Source organism: Marmota flaviventris, chromosome 9, assembly GCF_047511675.1.
Source record: "Marmota flaviventris isolate mMarFla1 chromosome 9, mMarFla1.hap1, whole genome shotgun sequence".
NCBI classification, from domain to species: domain Eukaryota; kingdom Metazoa; phylum Chordata; class Mammalia; order Rodentia; family Sciuridae; genus Marmota; species Marmota flaviventris.
Genome location: NC_092506.1, coordinates 125,978,203 through 125,996,499, shown reverse-complemented (window position 1 = coordinate 125,996,499; position 18,297 = coordinate 125,978,203). Strand labels below are relative to the sequence as shown.

Sequence of the window (18,297 nt, the reverse complement as noted above, 5' to 3'; positions counted from 1 at the left end):
CCTTTTTTTCCTTCATAAGATAGTATTGTGTATTTAGGAAATATTTACCAGCTACCTTCACTGTCAGTAGAACAAGAGAAATGTAAAACATATACAAACATTTCTTTTTAAAAGAATGTCCAAAAAATGTTTTTTGTCTACCATGACATAGAGACATGAAAATAACTAGTAGATTTTGAGTGATAATACCATAAATATTCAACAAATGTAAAGAGGCAATGAACTCTTTAAAAGAAATATGAACAAAAAAATTACTAAGAAATATACACATATATGTCTATAAAATTTATCATAAAAACATTTTTTAAAAGACTATAAAAACCTTGCATAGCCTATGGCCATAATAGTTGGATGAATTCAACACATGACAGTCAAGTATATTAAATTGATTTTTATATTTTTACATTCATGTGATATGCAAATTTCCTTTACTGACAAATACAACTTTGTTTATCTATAAGTATATCATGGTATTTTATACTATATATACAAGGTAAAATGACTAAATAGAATGAATTAACACAATGATTATTTCATATAATTATCAATTTTGTTCTTACAAGGTATTATATTCCTTCTACTAGTATTTATGAAGAACATAATACACTCACTATGTGGTAAAATAAAACTCTTGACCCTATTATGCTCAATAAATAAAAATATGGAGACTTTCACTATAATATCAACCCTACACAAAACACAGTACCTGGTGAGAAAAATTTTGCACACTTAATTTCTGAGTTCCACATGTGAATCAAATGCTCCTACAACTTAATATCTGCCTGCCACCTTTCACTTAATTCAAAGTCCTGCATATATTTCTTATAACACTTTAAGAGACAAAATATTTTATAACTAAATAATAATAGTATATATGTACATATTTTTACACATTCGACATTGATGGGCACACACATTTAGACCCTAGCTTTAATACTGAGAAAAATGTTTGCACTAAACACAAAAGCAGAGGTATCTCTTCAATTTTCTGATTTAATTGTTCATGGATACATATTTAGTACTGGCAATTCTGGATCTTTAGGTCATCCAACTTTTAATGTTTCATGTGTAATGCTTGAGATTACCCCAAAAATTCTATATCACAAACTACAACACAAGTCTTTTTTAAAATTGTTAGAGCCATATCGTTTCTAAATTTCTGTGGCTTCTCTCAAATTAAGTACTTTTTCATGGCCTCCCAATTAGCAAATATTACAAGGATGCAGCACTCTTCTTGCCTATTTTTATTTATTTAAAAGTTTTTATACTTTTTTCCCAAAAATGGACTATATAATCTACTGATGGCTCCTTTAATGAACAAATAAAAAATAGTACAGCAAATATAAACAAAGATACGCATGGCTAAATCCAAGTGACAAAAAAAGAAAAAAAAAACCATTAAGAATTTAACATAAGGAGACTAACAGTTATGAATTACTCAAAGAACACTAAATAACTATTTAAAAAAAGTTTAGGGAGTGAAATTGAAAAATATTAACATCAATGAGCACAATGTTTATGTGAATAATTCTTTAAGAAAAAATGAGAGGGGCATTACTAGTGTGCAAATCTGAAATTCTACCAATATGGGAGAGGCTTATCAAGCACTACCAAGTTTAAGAAAAGTCTAAGCAACTTGTACAATACTGTAAAAATTAAAAATCTATAGGATATATAAAGAGAAGTGTTATATATGTATATATACTGTGTTTTGTGTAGGGTTAATATTATAGTCAAAGACTCCATATATATTTTCACATTTCCTATATATATAGGAAGTGTGAAAAGAATCCAAGCATACCACAATAAAAAAAAATGATCCAGAAATTAAATCACTAATCAAAATTAAAAAAATATATAAAAAATATTAAAAAATCACAAAATAAAATTATAATGATTCATTCACTTCAAAATATTTATGATTACTAATGCATTATTTGAAAACACAAAACAAAAGAAAAAAATACTAAAAGAAAATGTCAAGTTAGTTCCAGCAGAGAGCATGGAAAGAAACCAAACATGATCTGCTCCTAGAGGCCCTATTTGTTTAGAGATGGATAATGCTCCTGCCTTTTCATCTTATCCTTTTGCACAATTTTAATCAATGAGATATAGTTTTAAATCATGAAATTTCTCATAATTCTTTTGGACGAGCTTTTGTTGAGTGAGCAAATTGTATCCTAATATGTTCCTTTTAAAACAGAAACAAACAAAGATCTAAACTCTCTTATATTTATATGCATTAAATATTGTTTTATTTACAGGTAATGTGCTCAATATACAACATAAAGTTAATACACAAAATTGTTCATCTGCATTGAATAGACATTTTATTCTCAAACAGCCATTACTAAAAAAATTATGTAATATATGAGGTTCCATCTGACCAGCATGACAAGATCCTATGCCTTTGATCATGTGGGGAAAAACATAAACTGCTACTCTTATGCCAACATGTCCTGTTTGGACTCTACCTTCATGCATGAAAAATAGCAATTATAAATGTACATCAGGGACTTCACAAGCTGATTTCTAAGTTTCATTTAACCTTGGAAGATAAGAGTTCATCCAAACAAAAGAATAATCATTCTTCTCAAAAGAGGAGAATCATTAAAATAGGACCCCAAGATACATGAATTCTAGTTAATTCTAGTTACTGGGCGGGGGATATAAAACCATTAACAGCCTCAGCACAACAGGTGTAGGCTAAAATGGGGTTAGAATGTACTCTAGATAACTTTGTTACTGCTTTGATTGATAAACTCATACAAAACTCTGTAAATGCTTTGGTCTTAATAACAATTTTGCTCTGTTTCTGTACACCAGCTCTGGGAAAATCAGTACTGTCAGATCCTGAACTTCTAGAACCCATTACAATATCTTGACTCACTTGCATAAAATTGTTATATACCTGCAAAAATGTCTCATGGTATTCATTGTTGTCTTAGCAGAATAATGTGTCCTTACCGTCCACATAGTATTTAATAGGTCACCATCCTGTGCAATTTATTCATAAAAGATCTATTCCTCTTGATAAAAACTGTGATGATTCAGTGCAGCTTCTCTCTAAGACATAATTTAACACTTTGACATTCTCCTTGGTGGGTTTACCTGGACTAGCTCTAGGGGCTTATAAAACTTCTATGAAACTCGCCTATGCTATCATAAACAGTATTAGTCATGCCTCCATGGATGTAAATATGCTTAATGAAGAACAAAAACAACATTGTCAAGCCATACTTGACAATCATGCTGCAACTGATTTTCTGTTATTGTTACATCATAAAGGATATCAAAAGTTTAATAACATGTGTTCCTTCAATTTAAGTTATAATAATAATTTTATTTCAAAAGACTTAGATTACCTTAAAGATATCATTAATAAGGTTGAACAAGATGATGGATTTTTGACTTGTTGGATTGGTTAACTTCATGTTTACTCAATTTCATCTGGGTCAAAAATATTCATAGGTGGATGTTTACTGATGTTGGAACTTGCTGTTGTCTATGTCTGCCCTATTTTTTGCCCCCACCAGCATTACGGAGATAAGTAATATTATTTATTCAAAAGGCCTTTAAAAAGAGGGGAGGTATTATGTATTCTGACCTTGGAATAGATAGGAAAGTGTTGGAGTGATTGTAACTGGCACCCTGAGTCCCAAAATTGTAATGCCCAACAGTTTCTCCTGAAGCTATTAAGACAACTCTACAGGTGCACTATCTAGTTTCTGTGGTAATGTCCTTAGGGAGAAGGGGCTCTATATTTGTATTAACTGTTCCTAATATTGGTTAGCTAGCACTTGGGCTTAAAGAAAAACTGGGTTAGAATGTATTCATGGTATCAGAAGGTATGTAATTTTGGAGTATTATATGTGCAGCTGTTAAGAGGGGTGGCCAGTTATTTTTTTCTTTTTTCCTTTTCACTGTGTGTGTCTCTCTTCTCTTTGCTTCTTTAAAAGTTTCCTTACAAGAAGATTTGAAACAGATCATGCTGGCCCTCAAAACAAAAGTTAAGTTTTGATGGCTAATTTGAATAAACTGGGACATCAATAATGAAGAAAACAGAGAACAAGGAATTTGAAAATGTGATAAATATAGGGCAGTATGTGTTCAATGATTACAATCAAAATAAATAAACCTAAGCTTCTGAAAATTTCTTCTGCTGGATAACTACTCTTTCAACATTTTTCAGTTTGGTTTTCTCCTTGACATTTGAATGACTCAACTGTGTCCCCTGCTATGTGTAGTCTACAATAGTTTACATCACTAAATTATACAAGGTACTACTTATCTAAAGTGAAGAATATCTATACTAAAAATACCCATACGCCCTTTTTCTTTGAAACACAAATCTGAAACTCATTCTTATAGAGAAGTTCCCATAAGATACTATGCAACAGAAGTAAATTAAATAATAATTAGTAGTTAATAATTTTAAAGGGAAATTAAACTTACCCAGGAAGGCAAAGTTTCTATAATTCTCTAGCATTACATCTCTATATAAATTTTTCTGAGCAGGATGAAGGCATTCCCACTCCTCTTCAGTAAAATCAATGGCTATATCCATAAATGTTAACAGTTCCTAAAATAAGAACAGGTAAATAAATAACACATTGACCACATGAACATTTGCACAGTCTGTAATGTAATTAAAGTTGCCGCAGTCTGGCTGGGCACAATCAGAAGCCACTTGTCAAAAGAAACTAACTTTATTTTTAGAACCACACACGCCAAACAAAACAGCCTCTCAGGAAAAATCCTCAGAGCCTCAACTGCCACCACCGGCTTTTTACAAGCCTCTCTCTCCCCCACAAGCTTCTCCCCACCTCCCACAATCCTCCTGCTCTTGAGGCCGATTGGCTGGGTCACGTGGGCAGAGCCAAAAAAGTCCCCCAATGAGCAGCTCCGTGGTCTGAAAGGGCAGGGAAACAGTCCAATGAGCATCACCGCAGAGGAGCCAATCAGCTAGATGTTGCTGGGGCCGAGGAGCCAATCAGCTAGATGTTGCTGGGGCCACTGTGAGCCAATCATCAGCCGGCAGCTGGATTGCTGGCAGCTGGAAGTTTGCTGGGGCCCCTTCGGCTGTGGCTCTCAACATAAAGTTGAAATGAGAGTTAGTAGACTATCATGTTGGTAGTGTACTTCTGCAGAAAAAGTGATTGAAGTTCAACAAAGTATACATACACCACATTTATTAAACACAATATAAAACTCAGGCATTATCACAAAAATATTTTTTTTCATTTTTATGTCTTGATCTAAATTATACATATTTTTCAGATGAGAAAATCATGCTAATTAAGAACAGGAACCCTCAAATTTTAATTGTACAACCACTAATCAGAGATTTACTAATGTGTAGAATCTTATTTGTTATTTCTCTAATAGAGCTAGCTATTCTGAACGTGTAGTGAGATCTCTAGTAACTCCAACATCAATGGTATAAGAGAAATTTTGAAATGCAACAAGGTAGACAGACCACTTAATGGAAATATTTAACAGTTTATTTAAGTTCAAACATTTTATGTTTTTTATGTGTGTTATTAATATAAAAAATAGCAACAACAATCCTGTTTGAATTATCCTTTCTATAATATTAACATCTATTAACATACAAAATAATATATATATATATATATATATATATATATATATATATATATATATACACATACAAACTTTGATCGATGTTTATATTGTACGATATTTATAATAGAATATATGTATAGCTCTTAAAACAAATAATTTGTTTTCTTTTTTATTTGTTCTTTCTAGTTCTACCTGACAGTAAAATCGATTTTTATGATATTATGAAAGCATGCGATATGTCTTATCCTAATTAAAATCCTGTTCTTGTTGGTGGTTACAATGGTTGGATTCACTTACAGATATATCTTTTTATATTTTTATCCTTGTTACTTTTATTTATTTATTTATTCATTTATTTATTTTTTGTTTACCATTGTGCAATCTACTGATCTTCTTTTTCTTACCCTTCCCTGTGGTAAGCCATTCTTATAGACCGTGGCCGCCATTAGAAGATGGCGCCGGCTTCCACTGTGGTCTGTGATAAACAACTCCTTTTATGGAGAGTTGGTGCACAATCCCTTACCATCCTATGAGAGAGATCCACGTGGCGGCTTAGGATTGGGATGCGGGGGGCTTTATTAAGCTGTGCTTGGGTGTGTCGGGTGCGGGCGCTAGAAGATTACACATGACTCAAGGCCTGAATAAACTGTTGAAAGAAGAATCCAGTGTTGTGTTTCCCTTGCCTGCGAGGGGTCGCGACACTTCCCCACTTTATGAGCTTTAGATTTCACATATCAGCAATAACTTTCAACTTTTGGTCTTAAAGAAATGGTTTCTTTTACTTAACATAAAATCTCCAGATTCATCCATTTCCTGGCAAATGTCATAAAGTCATTCTTCTTTATGGCCAATTCATAGTTTATTGTGTACATAAGCAACAGTTTTTTGCCCTGTCATCATTGAATAGACCCATTTCATCATTGAATGGTTGGTTTTATAGCTTAGCTATTGTGAATTGTGCTGCTATAAACATAAATGTGGCTGTGTCAATGTAGTACACTGATTTTATGTCCTTTGGGCATATACAGTGCAGTCAAAAAACTGGGTAAAATTGTGGTTCCATTTCTTTAACAATATTCATACAGGTTATTATGTTTCACTTAGACCTCCATACAGCTGGAAAAATTGGAATTCATTTTTACCTGAGGTGAAAATAAAACATACACAAAAATATTATAAGCCATAAAGTGGCTAGGATTTATTATCAAATCATCCATCCCAATAAAAAGTTATTTTTTTAATATTTATTTTTTAGTTATCGGTGGACACAACATCTTTGTTTGTATGTGGTGCTAAGGATCGAACCCAGGCCACACGCATGCCGGGCAAGTGAGCTACCTCTTGAGCCACACCCCCAGCCCCTAAAAAGTAAAATTTAAAAACTAAAAGTAAAGAAAGTCTAAGCAAGAGAAAAATTAGGAGCTATCAAAGATAAACATAACACAGGAGTTACCAGTATCAATGTTGGTGCTTTTAAAAAGCAAATGAGCCCAGTCTAGTGATGGACAACTGTAGTTCCAGTGACTAAGGAGGATAAGAAAAATGGATCATAAATTCTAAGATGTTGTATTGAGCAACTTAGTGAGGCACTTAGCAACTCAGCAATACTCTGTATCTAAATAAAATATAAAAAAAGGACTGAGGATGTGGCTTTATTGTTAAGCACCCCTGCGTTCAATCTTCAATACAAATTTTAAAAAAGCAGATACAATTAAAAAAGCACTAGCAAATTTGAAAATTAAAAAAGTAAAAAATATATCAATTATACAGTATGTAATTGCAAATATAGGCATATATAATGATTTCTCACTTTATGGAAATACACTCTGGAAAATTCATCCTAAGAGTCTTCTGCAATTTTCCAATTCTCTGAGTGCAATGACAGAATCTAGATGGTATAGACTAATACATGGCTAAGATATTTGCTAGATCCATGGTTGTACATAAAGTCTACTGCTGACCAAAATACCATGATGCCACATGATTGATGTTATGAAGTAAAATCAATCAGGGTAAACCTCATAATAATATAAATGGTGGAACTACAGAAAACACCCACAACAAAACTCTTAAAACATGCTAGGATATTGGGAAAAGAGTGTGATAATAAAATGCTATTTTATCCCTTCACTCATAAATCATAACAACATATTTTGACACATTAAATGCAGAATATAAGTTATTAATAAATAATACTGAAATGTATAAGAAAGTAAAAAGCTCAAAAGTTTATAGACAAAAGATAGGGTTCATATGGTGGTGCACACCTGAAATATCTACTATTCTGGAGTCTAAAGCATGAAGTTCAAAATTTAAGGCCAACTGAAGTTATTGAGCAAACCCCATCTGGATATAAAATTTAAAACAGAGCTGAGAATATGCTCAGCATTAAGACACTTTGGTTGAATTCCTAATATCACAAAAGAAAAAAAAATAGTATTTTTTGTTTTCAAAATTATATAATAGACTTAAACTTATGAATTACAAAATATTAATACAAAAAATGTATTCATCAAATGATTACATTAAAAGCTGCAAAATTGACAAGGGAAAAAAAAACCCTAATTTCCTCACATATAATCAAATGCTTATAAGAAGAACAAATACAACAGATTGCAAAAGAAAAAAAAAAATTCTTGAAGAGTCACATTAAAAAGGATATATCTAAGTGTTCAATAATCATAAAAACTCAAAATCTTTAGAAATTAGATAACATTGAATAAAATCACATCATATAGATGAATTAAATAGTATAGATGAATATGTTCAATAAATGCATTCACAAAAAAAGGAAAATAATAATTAAAGCTTTTATTATCCATTTGTAGAAACTGTTTTGTAATCATATGTATATGATACACCCACACAGTAATCATAGACTAAAATTACAGCAACTGTACATGAGAATACAGCCACATTCTTCCAGAGTTGAAACCAAGGGGCATGGATAAAGAGGAAGAAATAATTATTAAATTTTGTAAAATGTAAATTCTAGGAGCTAGAATATTTGTTGATGTATTATATCCAGTTTGACAAATACAATAAAATACCATGTATATTTTATGCTGATGTCACATGAATGTTGCATTTCATATGCAAGTATGTTTACAAAAGAATATGCAGTATTTGAGAAAATAAAAATACAGAAAAGAACATAAAAGACTCAAATATTCAACATATTTACAAAGGAAAAACTACTATACAAATGATCACTTTTCTCAATGTACCCTTTAATAAAAACTGGTCATAATTTTCCATTCTTTACTTTTTGTTAAAGAATAAATCAAAGCAAAAACTTCTAAAGTTTTCCTGGAAAGTTGAATGTATATAAAATTAGACAAGAACTCTCTCATATATAAGAGCAAATGTACTAGTGATCATTACCTGACACTAATGCATGTTATAATATTACAACAGTGTAGTAATTTTAAGACAAAGAAATCACAATACAGAAAACTACATAGGGCAATTCATAAGTATGCAAATATCTTTTTACTGTTAATTATTATAAGTGTATAAATCAAAACATATCAATAAAATATTTAATGTGAGTGAATGCTACAATCCAACCTCAAGGTAGATGTTAGAATAAAAGGCATAGATTACAAAAGCGACTTGTATGCAGAATGTGTGTGACACTGGAATTATACACAAGCATCCACCAAACAGCAGATATAAAGAGAGATGATTTTAAAAAATAAAATAAAAATAAATAAAAGCAGAATATAAGCCTCCCTCCATTTATGGATACACCAAATAAACATATACTCCTGTTTTGAGTCCATCTAAAACTGTAAAGGAATTAGAGGCACACAAATTGGAAAACTGAAAAAAAAATATCGAGCAAGACATAAGTAGAGGGGCTGTGGATGTGGCTCAAGCGGTAGCATGCTCACCTGGCATGCGTGTAGCCCGGGTTTGATCCTCAGCACCACATACAAAGAAAGATTTTGTTTCTGCTGAAAACTAAAAAATAAATATTAAACTCTCTCTCTCTCTCTCTCTCTCTCTCTCTCTCTCTCTCTCTCTTTAAAAAAAAGACATAAGTAGAATGCACTTGAAGATTTTCCTAATTTGAGCAATATGCAAAATTACTGGAACAAATGCCCAAATCCAGTGTTAATATAAATAAAGGAAGATTGATTTGGGTTTGAAATATATTATTTAACTCTAAATTCCCTGTAGTTTAAATGCTAATTTATCTGTACACACAGAGGAAGGAATAAGATATACATGAGTACATGAGTATTTACTCCAGGAAGGAAAAAAAATAAGTGGTTTTCTATGGCCATGCAAGATCCATGGGCTTTATTCCATTAGACCAGAGTGGAAGAGGTGTTAAATCTTAAGGGAACCCCTTAATCTCTGAGAGGGATTTGCCAACATTTTCTAAAAATGCAAATAACTATTGCTGGCAGTTGAACTTTTATCTAGACAGTACCAAAATATTAACAGAGAAATACAGACCACCACTGAAAGCCAAAGTGGCAGTTTTGCACTTCTTGAGCTCTCTCACCCAGCTCACTTTACTAATAACACGAGACCTAACCAATTCTTTCTGTAAGTAATTTGTCCTGATATTAACTTTTTCCATTCAATGGACTACATCTGAAACCTCAAAGCATTGAAAACACTGGTAACTGTGCAGGTGCAAATCTCCCTAGAACAAAAAGAAGTGTTTTCACATTGGTGTGCAAACATTGTAATGGGCTAAAATCTCGAATATTAGTGAAGAAAAATGGTTACAATCACAGATCCCTCTTTATTTCTAAAATAGGTGCATATCAATTTTTTTTCCAGTGAGCATAAGGCACCCTGGAATCTAAAAAGCTTGCATCAGAATTTTAGTTCACCATCCAATTATAAGATCTTCTGCATGAGCACAGCTGTTAGAATGGCTACTCTCAAAAAGTGGAAAAGTAAGTTGTACTCCAATTATATGAATATGGAAGAAAGAAACACTGTGCTAGACTATAAATTTAGTGAAGACATTTAAAAAATGGAAGTTGAGTGTTCTATAAGTTATTTCTTTGAGAAACTAAGCTCTCTACATTTATACTGCTCTTGAACAAGAAAAGCCCCAAGTACTGGTCTGGACTTATGAGAGGCATTAGATGTGCCAGCTGTGGCAACCTCATATTACATAGTTCTGAAACACAGTTCCAGGAAAATACCAGAGTATGGAATGAGAATGCTCTCACATACATTTCACAAATGAGCATAAAGACACTGTGACAGGTTGTCTGCCTTTGGAGACACAAAGGAAGAATAGAAACACATGATTTTTCCAAGATCAAGTGATTCTTCTTTACTTTTCAATTATGTAAAATGCTTATAAACAACAACAACAAAAATTTTTGCTTTTGATTTTTTTCTACAGTACTGGGGATTTGAAACAGCAGCATGTTAATTCTGGGGTACATACCCAGCCATGTTTTAAAATTTTGAGACAGGTTTTTCTAATTGTCTAATTAGTCTACCTAAGTTCCTGATGTTTACCTGGAAATTGCAATCTTACTGACTTAGCCCACTTGAGTCTCTGGAATTAATATGCATGTATCATTGCACCCAGAGAGAAAAAAATACTTTAAAGTCTCATCCAGTTTTTTGGTATAACAATTGAAAATACCATGTTCATTTGAAATATAATATGGGTAAAATAACTGATAATAATGCAAAAAATGTAACTGATAATACTGGAAAAGGGGGAAGTTGTCATTGAACAGAAAGCTAAAATTTTATATATAAATGCAACTCACAATACTGGAGCATAAATTTAAAATCACACTCAGCAACTGTCTGAAGATAAAAAAAAAAAATTAAAAAAGTACCAGGTATGTAGCAAAGTGGTACAGTACCTGTGGCTCAATCCACAATACCACAATCTCCAAAAAAAAAGGAGAATGAATTCAGGAGGAAAGAAAAACTGAGATACCTATAGAGTATCTCACCCCACTCCTGGAGGAAAAAACACATGGATTTGTGATTATGATGATCTCCTCACTCCAGAATCCACAACACAATCTGAGAAGATTCGGAAATATTGCCACAAATGTTCTCACATAGAATTTAAGGTAGGGGCTGAAGACATTCTATAGGATACTATAGGACTTCCAGTGTCTACTGTTAATATATGATCCAGTTGACTGGCCAGTGGAAATTCATGGCTGACCTTTCTCAGAAGAAGACACAGGAATGCAGAAACCAAAGATTACACCAGGGATTCTAGCCAACCATTGCCAGTTCCCACTATAGTCAGTGCAGCCAGTTTCAACCAGACTCACCATCCAGTCTCAGGATTTCACTGCACACTCATCATTTACTCTATTTTTAGGAACTACATGTCCTCTCTTTAAATCACAAAGTACCTATACAGGAGAAAAAAAATCAGGTTCACTGAACATAAGTGATGAAGCCTAGAAGTGGATACCCACTCTGGCAGACTTGACACCAGATGGTCAAAACTTGCTTCTCTTTACTGAATATGTGTAGATTGGACAATGCTTATATAAGGGGTCCTGATTGGACACAACTTATGTCTTCATATGCTCAATCTGAACCTAGTGAGTTTTTTGAGAGTCAGAAGATAACCTCAAATCCAGAAATAAATGATGTCACAATAGTAGGGTCTTGTCTGTACACTTATTTATTTATTCATTTATTTTATTTTGAGGATCTGGGAATTGAAATCCAGATCCTCAGGCTGCATCGAATTTATGGCAAGGTATCCTTGGAGAAGTAAAATCCAGCCAACCCAGAAAAGCATTTGCATTTAAACTTGCATATGAGGCCTTTTGAATGTGTAGATTATATATGTAAATATATTATTTATGGATGGAAATAATACAGTGACAATCCTGTAAAATTTTAGTTAACTTCTCTTGTATGGAAACAGATTGAACATTAAAATTATATGAGGTGGAAAGATAATTATTTTTTTTTAGAATTCATATAAAAAGTAAAATTGAATTTTATAGTATAACCCATAATTTCCACTATGTGAAAATTACCATTATGTATTTAAAATATTACTAGTAAAGTATATGTATTTTTGGAACAGCACCCTCAAAACTATGTCAAGACTCCAGAAAATCTCAGTTCACAGAACCATATGTGAGAGTTATGATTCAGGAAGATGAAGTACATGATCACTTCTTTTTATTCTACAGGTGAATGATACATTTATTTTTTTACCAATATTTCTCCTGAGATATAAAAAAACTAGAGAGAAACTGCCCTGAGTCAGGACAAGGAAATGTCACTAGAAAGTGTATGGTGTGTGTGTGTGTGTGTGTGTGTGTGTGTGTTTGTATTATATATATATATATATTTTCCCCAGATCCAAAGATTTGAGTCTATTATTTAAATTGACTAATGGAATATTCTTTATTTTTATGACATGGCCTTAGACCCAATGGCCTGTCTATAACATTTTCTTTTTCTTTCTATGATGAAATCCCCTTAAGAAAGTGAGCTTGAAATGAAGATTAACTATGTTGGTGAGGATGTGAGGAAAAAGCCCCACTGTAACAATGTTGATAGGACCCTAAATTTGTGACACCAATCTGGGAAAGAATAAGGAGATTCCTTAGAAAACTTGGAAAGAAACCAAAATTTACCCAGCTACCCAACTCCTCAGTCTAGACCAACAAGAGCTAAAAACCACATAATAAAGAGGCATATCCACATTAATGTTCATAGCAAAACAATTCACAATAGGTAAACTATAGAACCAATCTATATGTTCTTCAATAGATGAATGGATAAAGAATATATGGTCTATTTACACAGTGGAATAATACTGAGCATTAAAAGAGAATAAAATTATGGAATTGGGAAGTAAATGGATGGAGTTGGAGAATATCATGTTAAGGCAAGTAAGCCAATCCTCCTAAACCAAAGACCTAAGGTTTTCTCTGCTAAGTGGATGGTGATCCACAACGAGGGAAGTGGGAGGTAGCATGGAAGAAATGAAGAAACTTTGAATAAGACAAAGGGGAGGGAGGTGATGGGAGATGTTATAGATGGCGGAATGAGAGGAAAATCTTGTTATACACAAAGTAGAGTTACATGGGTTTTGTAACTATACTTTATGTATGACAAGAGAAATAAAAGTTTGTGCTCCATTTGTGTACTATGAAGTGAAATGTATTCTGCTCTATTAGCAAGTTAGAACAAATTAATAAATTGATTTTTAAAAATTCAGGAAAGAGACTTGCGTTTCCCTAGATCTATATATAAACATATATGAGGATATATATATATATATATATATATATATATATATATATATATATATATATATATATATCATGAACATATTAAGTGTATATAATTTATGAACAAATTTTTTTCATATTTCTATCAATTTTTTTAAAGAAATGACAACAGAAGCATTACAATTCTTATTTCTTGTATAGAACACAATTTTTCAAATCTCTGGTTGTATATAATGTATGGTGATACAAATTTGTGTCTTTGTACATGTACTTTTGATTATGGTCTCTATCACCTTCCACCATTCTTGCAAATCCTGTGTCCCCTTTCTTTTCATCCCACCCCTCTTCTTTATTGAGAAACCATCTATTTCTCTCATGCTCCCCCTCCCTACCCCATTATGAGTCAGCCTCTTTATATTTGGCAATTTTTTTTAATTGGCTAACATCACTTAGCATTATCTTCTCCAATGCTATCCATTTACCTGCAAATGCCAGATATAATTATATACCTAGAAGACTCAAAAAGCTCCACCAGAAAACTTCTAGATCTAGTAAATAAATTTAGCAAAGTAGCAGGATATAAAATCAACATCCATAAATCAAAGGCATTTCTGTATATCAGTGAAAAATCTTCTGAGAAAGAAATGAAGAAAACTACCCCATTTACAATAACTTCAAATAAAAGATACTTGGGAATCAACTTAATGAAAGAGGTGAAGGGTCTATACACGAAAAACTACAGAAACCTAAAGAAAAAAAAATCAAAAAAGACCTTAAAAGATGGAAAGATCTACTTTGCTCATCAATAGGCACAATTAATATTATCAAAATGACAGTACTACCAAAGCACTATACAGATTTACTGCAATTCTGATCAAAATCATAATGGCATTCCTCATAGATATAGAAAACGCAACAATGAAATTTATCTGGAAAAATAAGAGACCAAGAATAGCTAAAGTAACCCTTAGCAGAAAGAGTGAAGCAGGTGGCATCACTATACCAGACCTTAAACCATACTACAGAGCAATGGTAACAAAAACAGCATTGCATTTGAAAAAAAAAAATACTGCAGACATATGGTACAGAATAGAGGTCACAGAGACTAACCCACAAAATTATAATTATTATATATTAGACAAAGGTGTCAAAACATGCACTGGAGAAAAGATAGCCTCTTCAACAAACCACCATCTCTCACCATGCACAAAACTCAACTCCCAGTGTATCAAGAACCTAGGAATTAACCCAGACACTCTGTGTCTAATGGAATAAAATACAGGCTCTAATCTTCATCATGTGGGAATTAGGCCCCAATTTCTTCAATAAGACACTGATAGCACAAGAATTAAAACAAATAATCAATAAATGGGATAGAATCAAACTAAAAAGTTTATTCTCAGCAAAAGAAACAATCTGTGAGGTGAAGACAAAGCCTACATTTTAGGAGGAGTATTTTACCACTCACATATCAGATAGAGCACTAATCTCTAGGTTACATAAAGAACTCAAAAGACTAAACAAATAATACTAATAGTGATGATGATGATGATGATGATGATGATGATGATAATAATAATAATAATAATAATAATAATAATAATAATAATAACCCAATCAAGAAATGGGCCAAGGATGTGAACAGAGAGTTTTCATACAATTAATCAACATTTATATATATATATATATATATATATATATATATATATATATATATATATATATATATATGATTGGTTATGGTCCTCCCTTTTCAGTACCAAGAACACTTCTGGTTCAGTTTCTAAGGAGGGGAAACACGAGCAAGAATTATTCTCAATTCTTATAAATTATCAAATACAATTATCTATGTCATTTTCCAAACATAGCTGGACATGGGTAATATAGGTTTAGAGCAGAGAACATTCTTATTAGAAACACAGTGTAAGAGAAAGAAAAAAAAAAAACATAATTATTTGTACCACATTGAACCACAAGAGAAATGGAACCTGGAATTCAGAAAAGAAAGATTCAAACTTTTATACTTCGGAATGTGGATGACATGGATGCCTAAAGTGAAAAGGTTATTACAAGCTTTTGAAAGAAAATTATGTGAGTGGCATATAATGGTTAACCAAATAGAATCTGTACAGTGTATTCCAGGGGCTTTGTCAGCTGTGCACTACAGAACATACAGGTATTCATAGCCTCATGAAGAGCATTATTCATCTGTGCCCTCTAAAATTATTCCCATAGTACAGATGATAAAACATGGGTATCTGGATACTAAATGGCAATTCAGCAGCCCAGAGAAAACTACCCAGAGACAGAACTGTATGAAATTTCTTCAAAGACCATCAATGTATTGTCAGCTACTGACACAGGGATATCAGTCTGGGGAAATATTATTTTCTCTCCATTTTGAAGAGAGTGCATTGAAAATATATTTCAGGAGCAACATAAATACATTTTTTTCTTTCATACTAAGAAACTCTTTAGAAACAGAGCTCACAAGACAGATTTCTTAGAAGGGTAAATGCCTCGATTACAAAAAAAAAAAAAAAAAAAAAAAATCAGTGGCCCTGAGTGACTCAGCTCAGTAAGGGAATAAATCTAAAAGGCTTATAAGAAACTGAAAAGCAAAAAAAGTAACTATTTCTAAAAATAAATATGTTCATTAGTTGCTATCTCCACAACATGTCATTAGGTAAACAACAAATTATGTATGAATATTTATAGGATTGGCCAAATTTATTCCATATGATTTTATATTAAATTCCAAAGTCCAGATAATAGAATTCATGATTCACTGCCAAAAATATTACAGAAAAAAATTTTTTAAGGAGTGGATGTTTAGTAAATATGTCATTTAACAATTTTATTACCATATGATTTTAAAGAAATTTATTCATTTTCCTGCAGCCATAGTGTAGAGAAATTTCTTATTTATTTTTCCTGTAATAATTAACAAAGATAAGCCCTAGAATCCACTATAAATAATCTACCCTTACAATTATACAAGAAACCTATAATAAATGATGAGTAAAAAAAAAAGTCAATTTAAAAAAATAATTTAAACGTTTTTATTGATTTGAAATCAATCTCTAGCTGCATTTTTGGATCCTTTTCTCATCTTTTTAAGCCAAAAATATATAAAAGACAGAAGTTTGAACTTCAAATTTATACATGAGATATGTTTATTAACTATAAAAATTCAAAATCTTTAGAAATTTAAGAAACAAAAAATAAAAACCCATCATGAGAAAAATTAAGTAATATTGATGAATATTTAAAATAAATTAATAATCATCAACTAAAAAGGAGTTTAAATTAGTATCTATTTGTGGAAACTATTTTGCTATTGGATATACATGATACTCCCCATCACAGAGACTTACTGAAATTACAGCATATGTGATCATGATAACATGTAAGTATGCAATGGTACTCATCCAAACACTTGAAGCCCAAGGGCATGGCTCAATACAATATACATCTTGGAAGAGATAAATAATAATCTGTAGGAAAAATGGTCACTGGGGCCAGTCACATTTCATAATATATCCAGTTTAAAAAAGAGCATAAAACACTATGTATAAATTTTACATAGGTGCCTTATGCAAATGGTATTTCACATGTGTACATTTTTAGAAACAAAATATGTAGAACTTATGAGAAAATAAAAGTCACAAAAAGCACATAAAAGACTGAATTATACATCCCATGTAAATAATAAAACTCACCATTACAAAGGTGATAATTTTCCCCCAAATTAACTGAGAATATATCTCACCAAAACTTCTATGTACAAATATGAATATATCACACTGAAGTCTACTTTTATGTGTATTATATAAAGCAATAATTCAAAAAACTTTATATAAATATATGATAGAAGAAAATAGGAGAATAGGGAAAGGGGAACTACTGGATACTGAAGGGGAGCAAATTATATTTCATGTTTTATTGTTATGTCAAAATAAACCTGACTATTAAATACAAGAATAATGCAATAATAAAAAAATCATCAAGCTTTACTTTAAATGAAGAAACCAAAGCATAAATTTTTAAAATTCATCTACAAAGTTATATGTAACTTTAGCAAAAACCTTTTCAATTATAAGAGCAAAAAAAGAACTTATCATGGCCTACTATTCATATATATTGTGAAATTATAATATTGCAATAATAAAAAATCACAATATAAATAAGATCCCCATATGAATACATATGTATGTAAAAACAGTATGCTTTATTGCAATAGCAAATTCTAGATAAATCAAACCATAACAAAAATGATCTCAGCAACTTAGCTAGGGCCTTACTCAAAATAAATTTAAACCTGTTAGGGCTGTTTACTGATGAAGAGTCCTTGCTTCCCCAATGCTGAAGTATAACACCAGAGAAGTGCACCAAGGCACGTTTAGAGTGGAAAGTAGAAGCTTTATTAAAGGACAGTAGAAAAGACTTCTCCTCAGAAGAAAAAGGGGACCAAAGAGGTAAAATCCAT

The 18,297-nt window shown here is 31.8% G+C and overlaps 1 protein-coding gene across 1 annotated transcript in view; it reads right to left on the bottom strand.

The window, feature by feature from the left end:
* LOC139707147 (zinc finger protein 781-like) overlaps positions 1-18,297 on the bottom strand; it is a 67,029-nt gene that overhangs the window by 1,532 nt on the left and 47,200 nt on the right. The window contains exon 3 of the mRNA XM_071617200.1: positions 4,456-4,582. Coding sequence (XP_071473301.1) covers positions 4,456-4,582 — 127 coding nt within the window. The remainder of the gene's footprint in view (positions 1-4,455; positions 4,583-18,297) is intronic.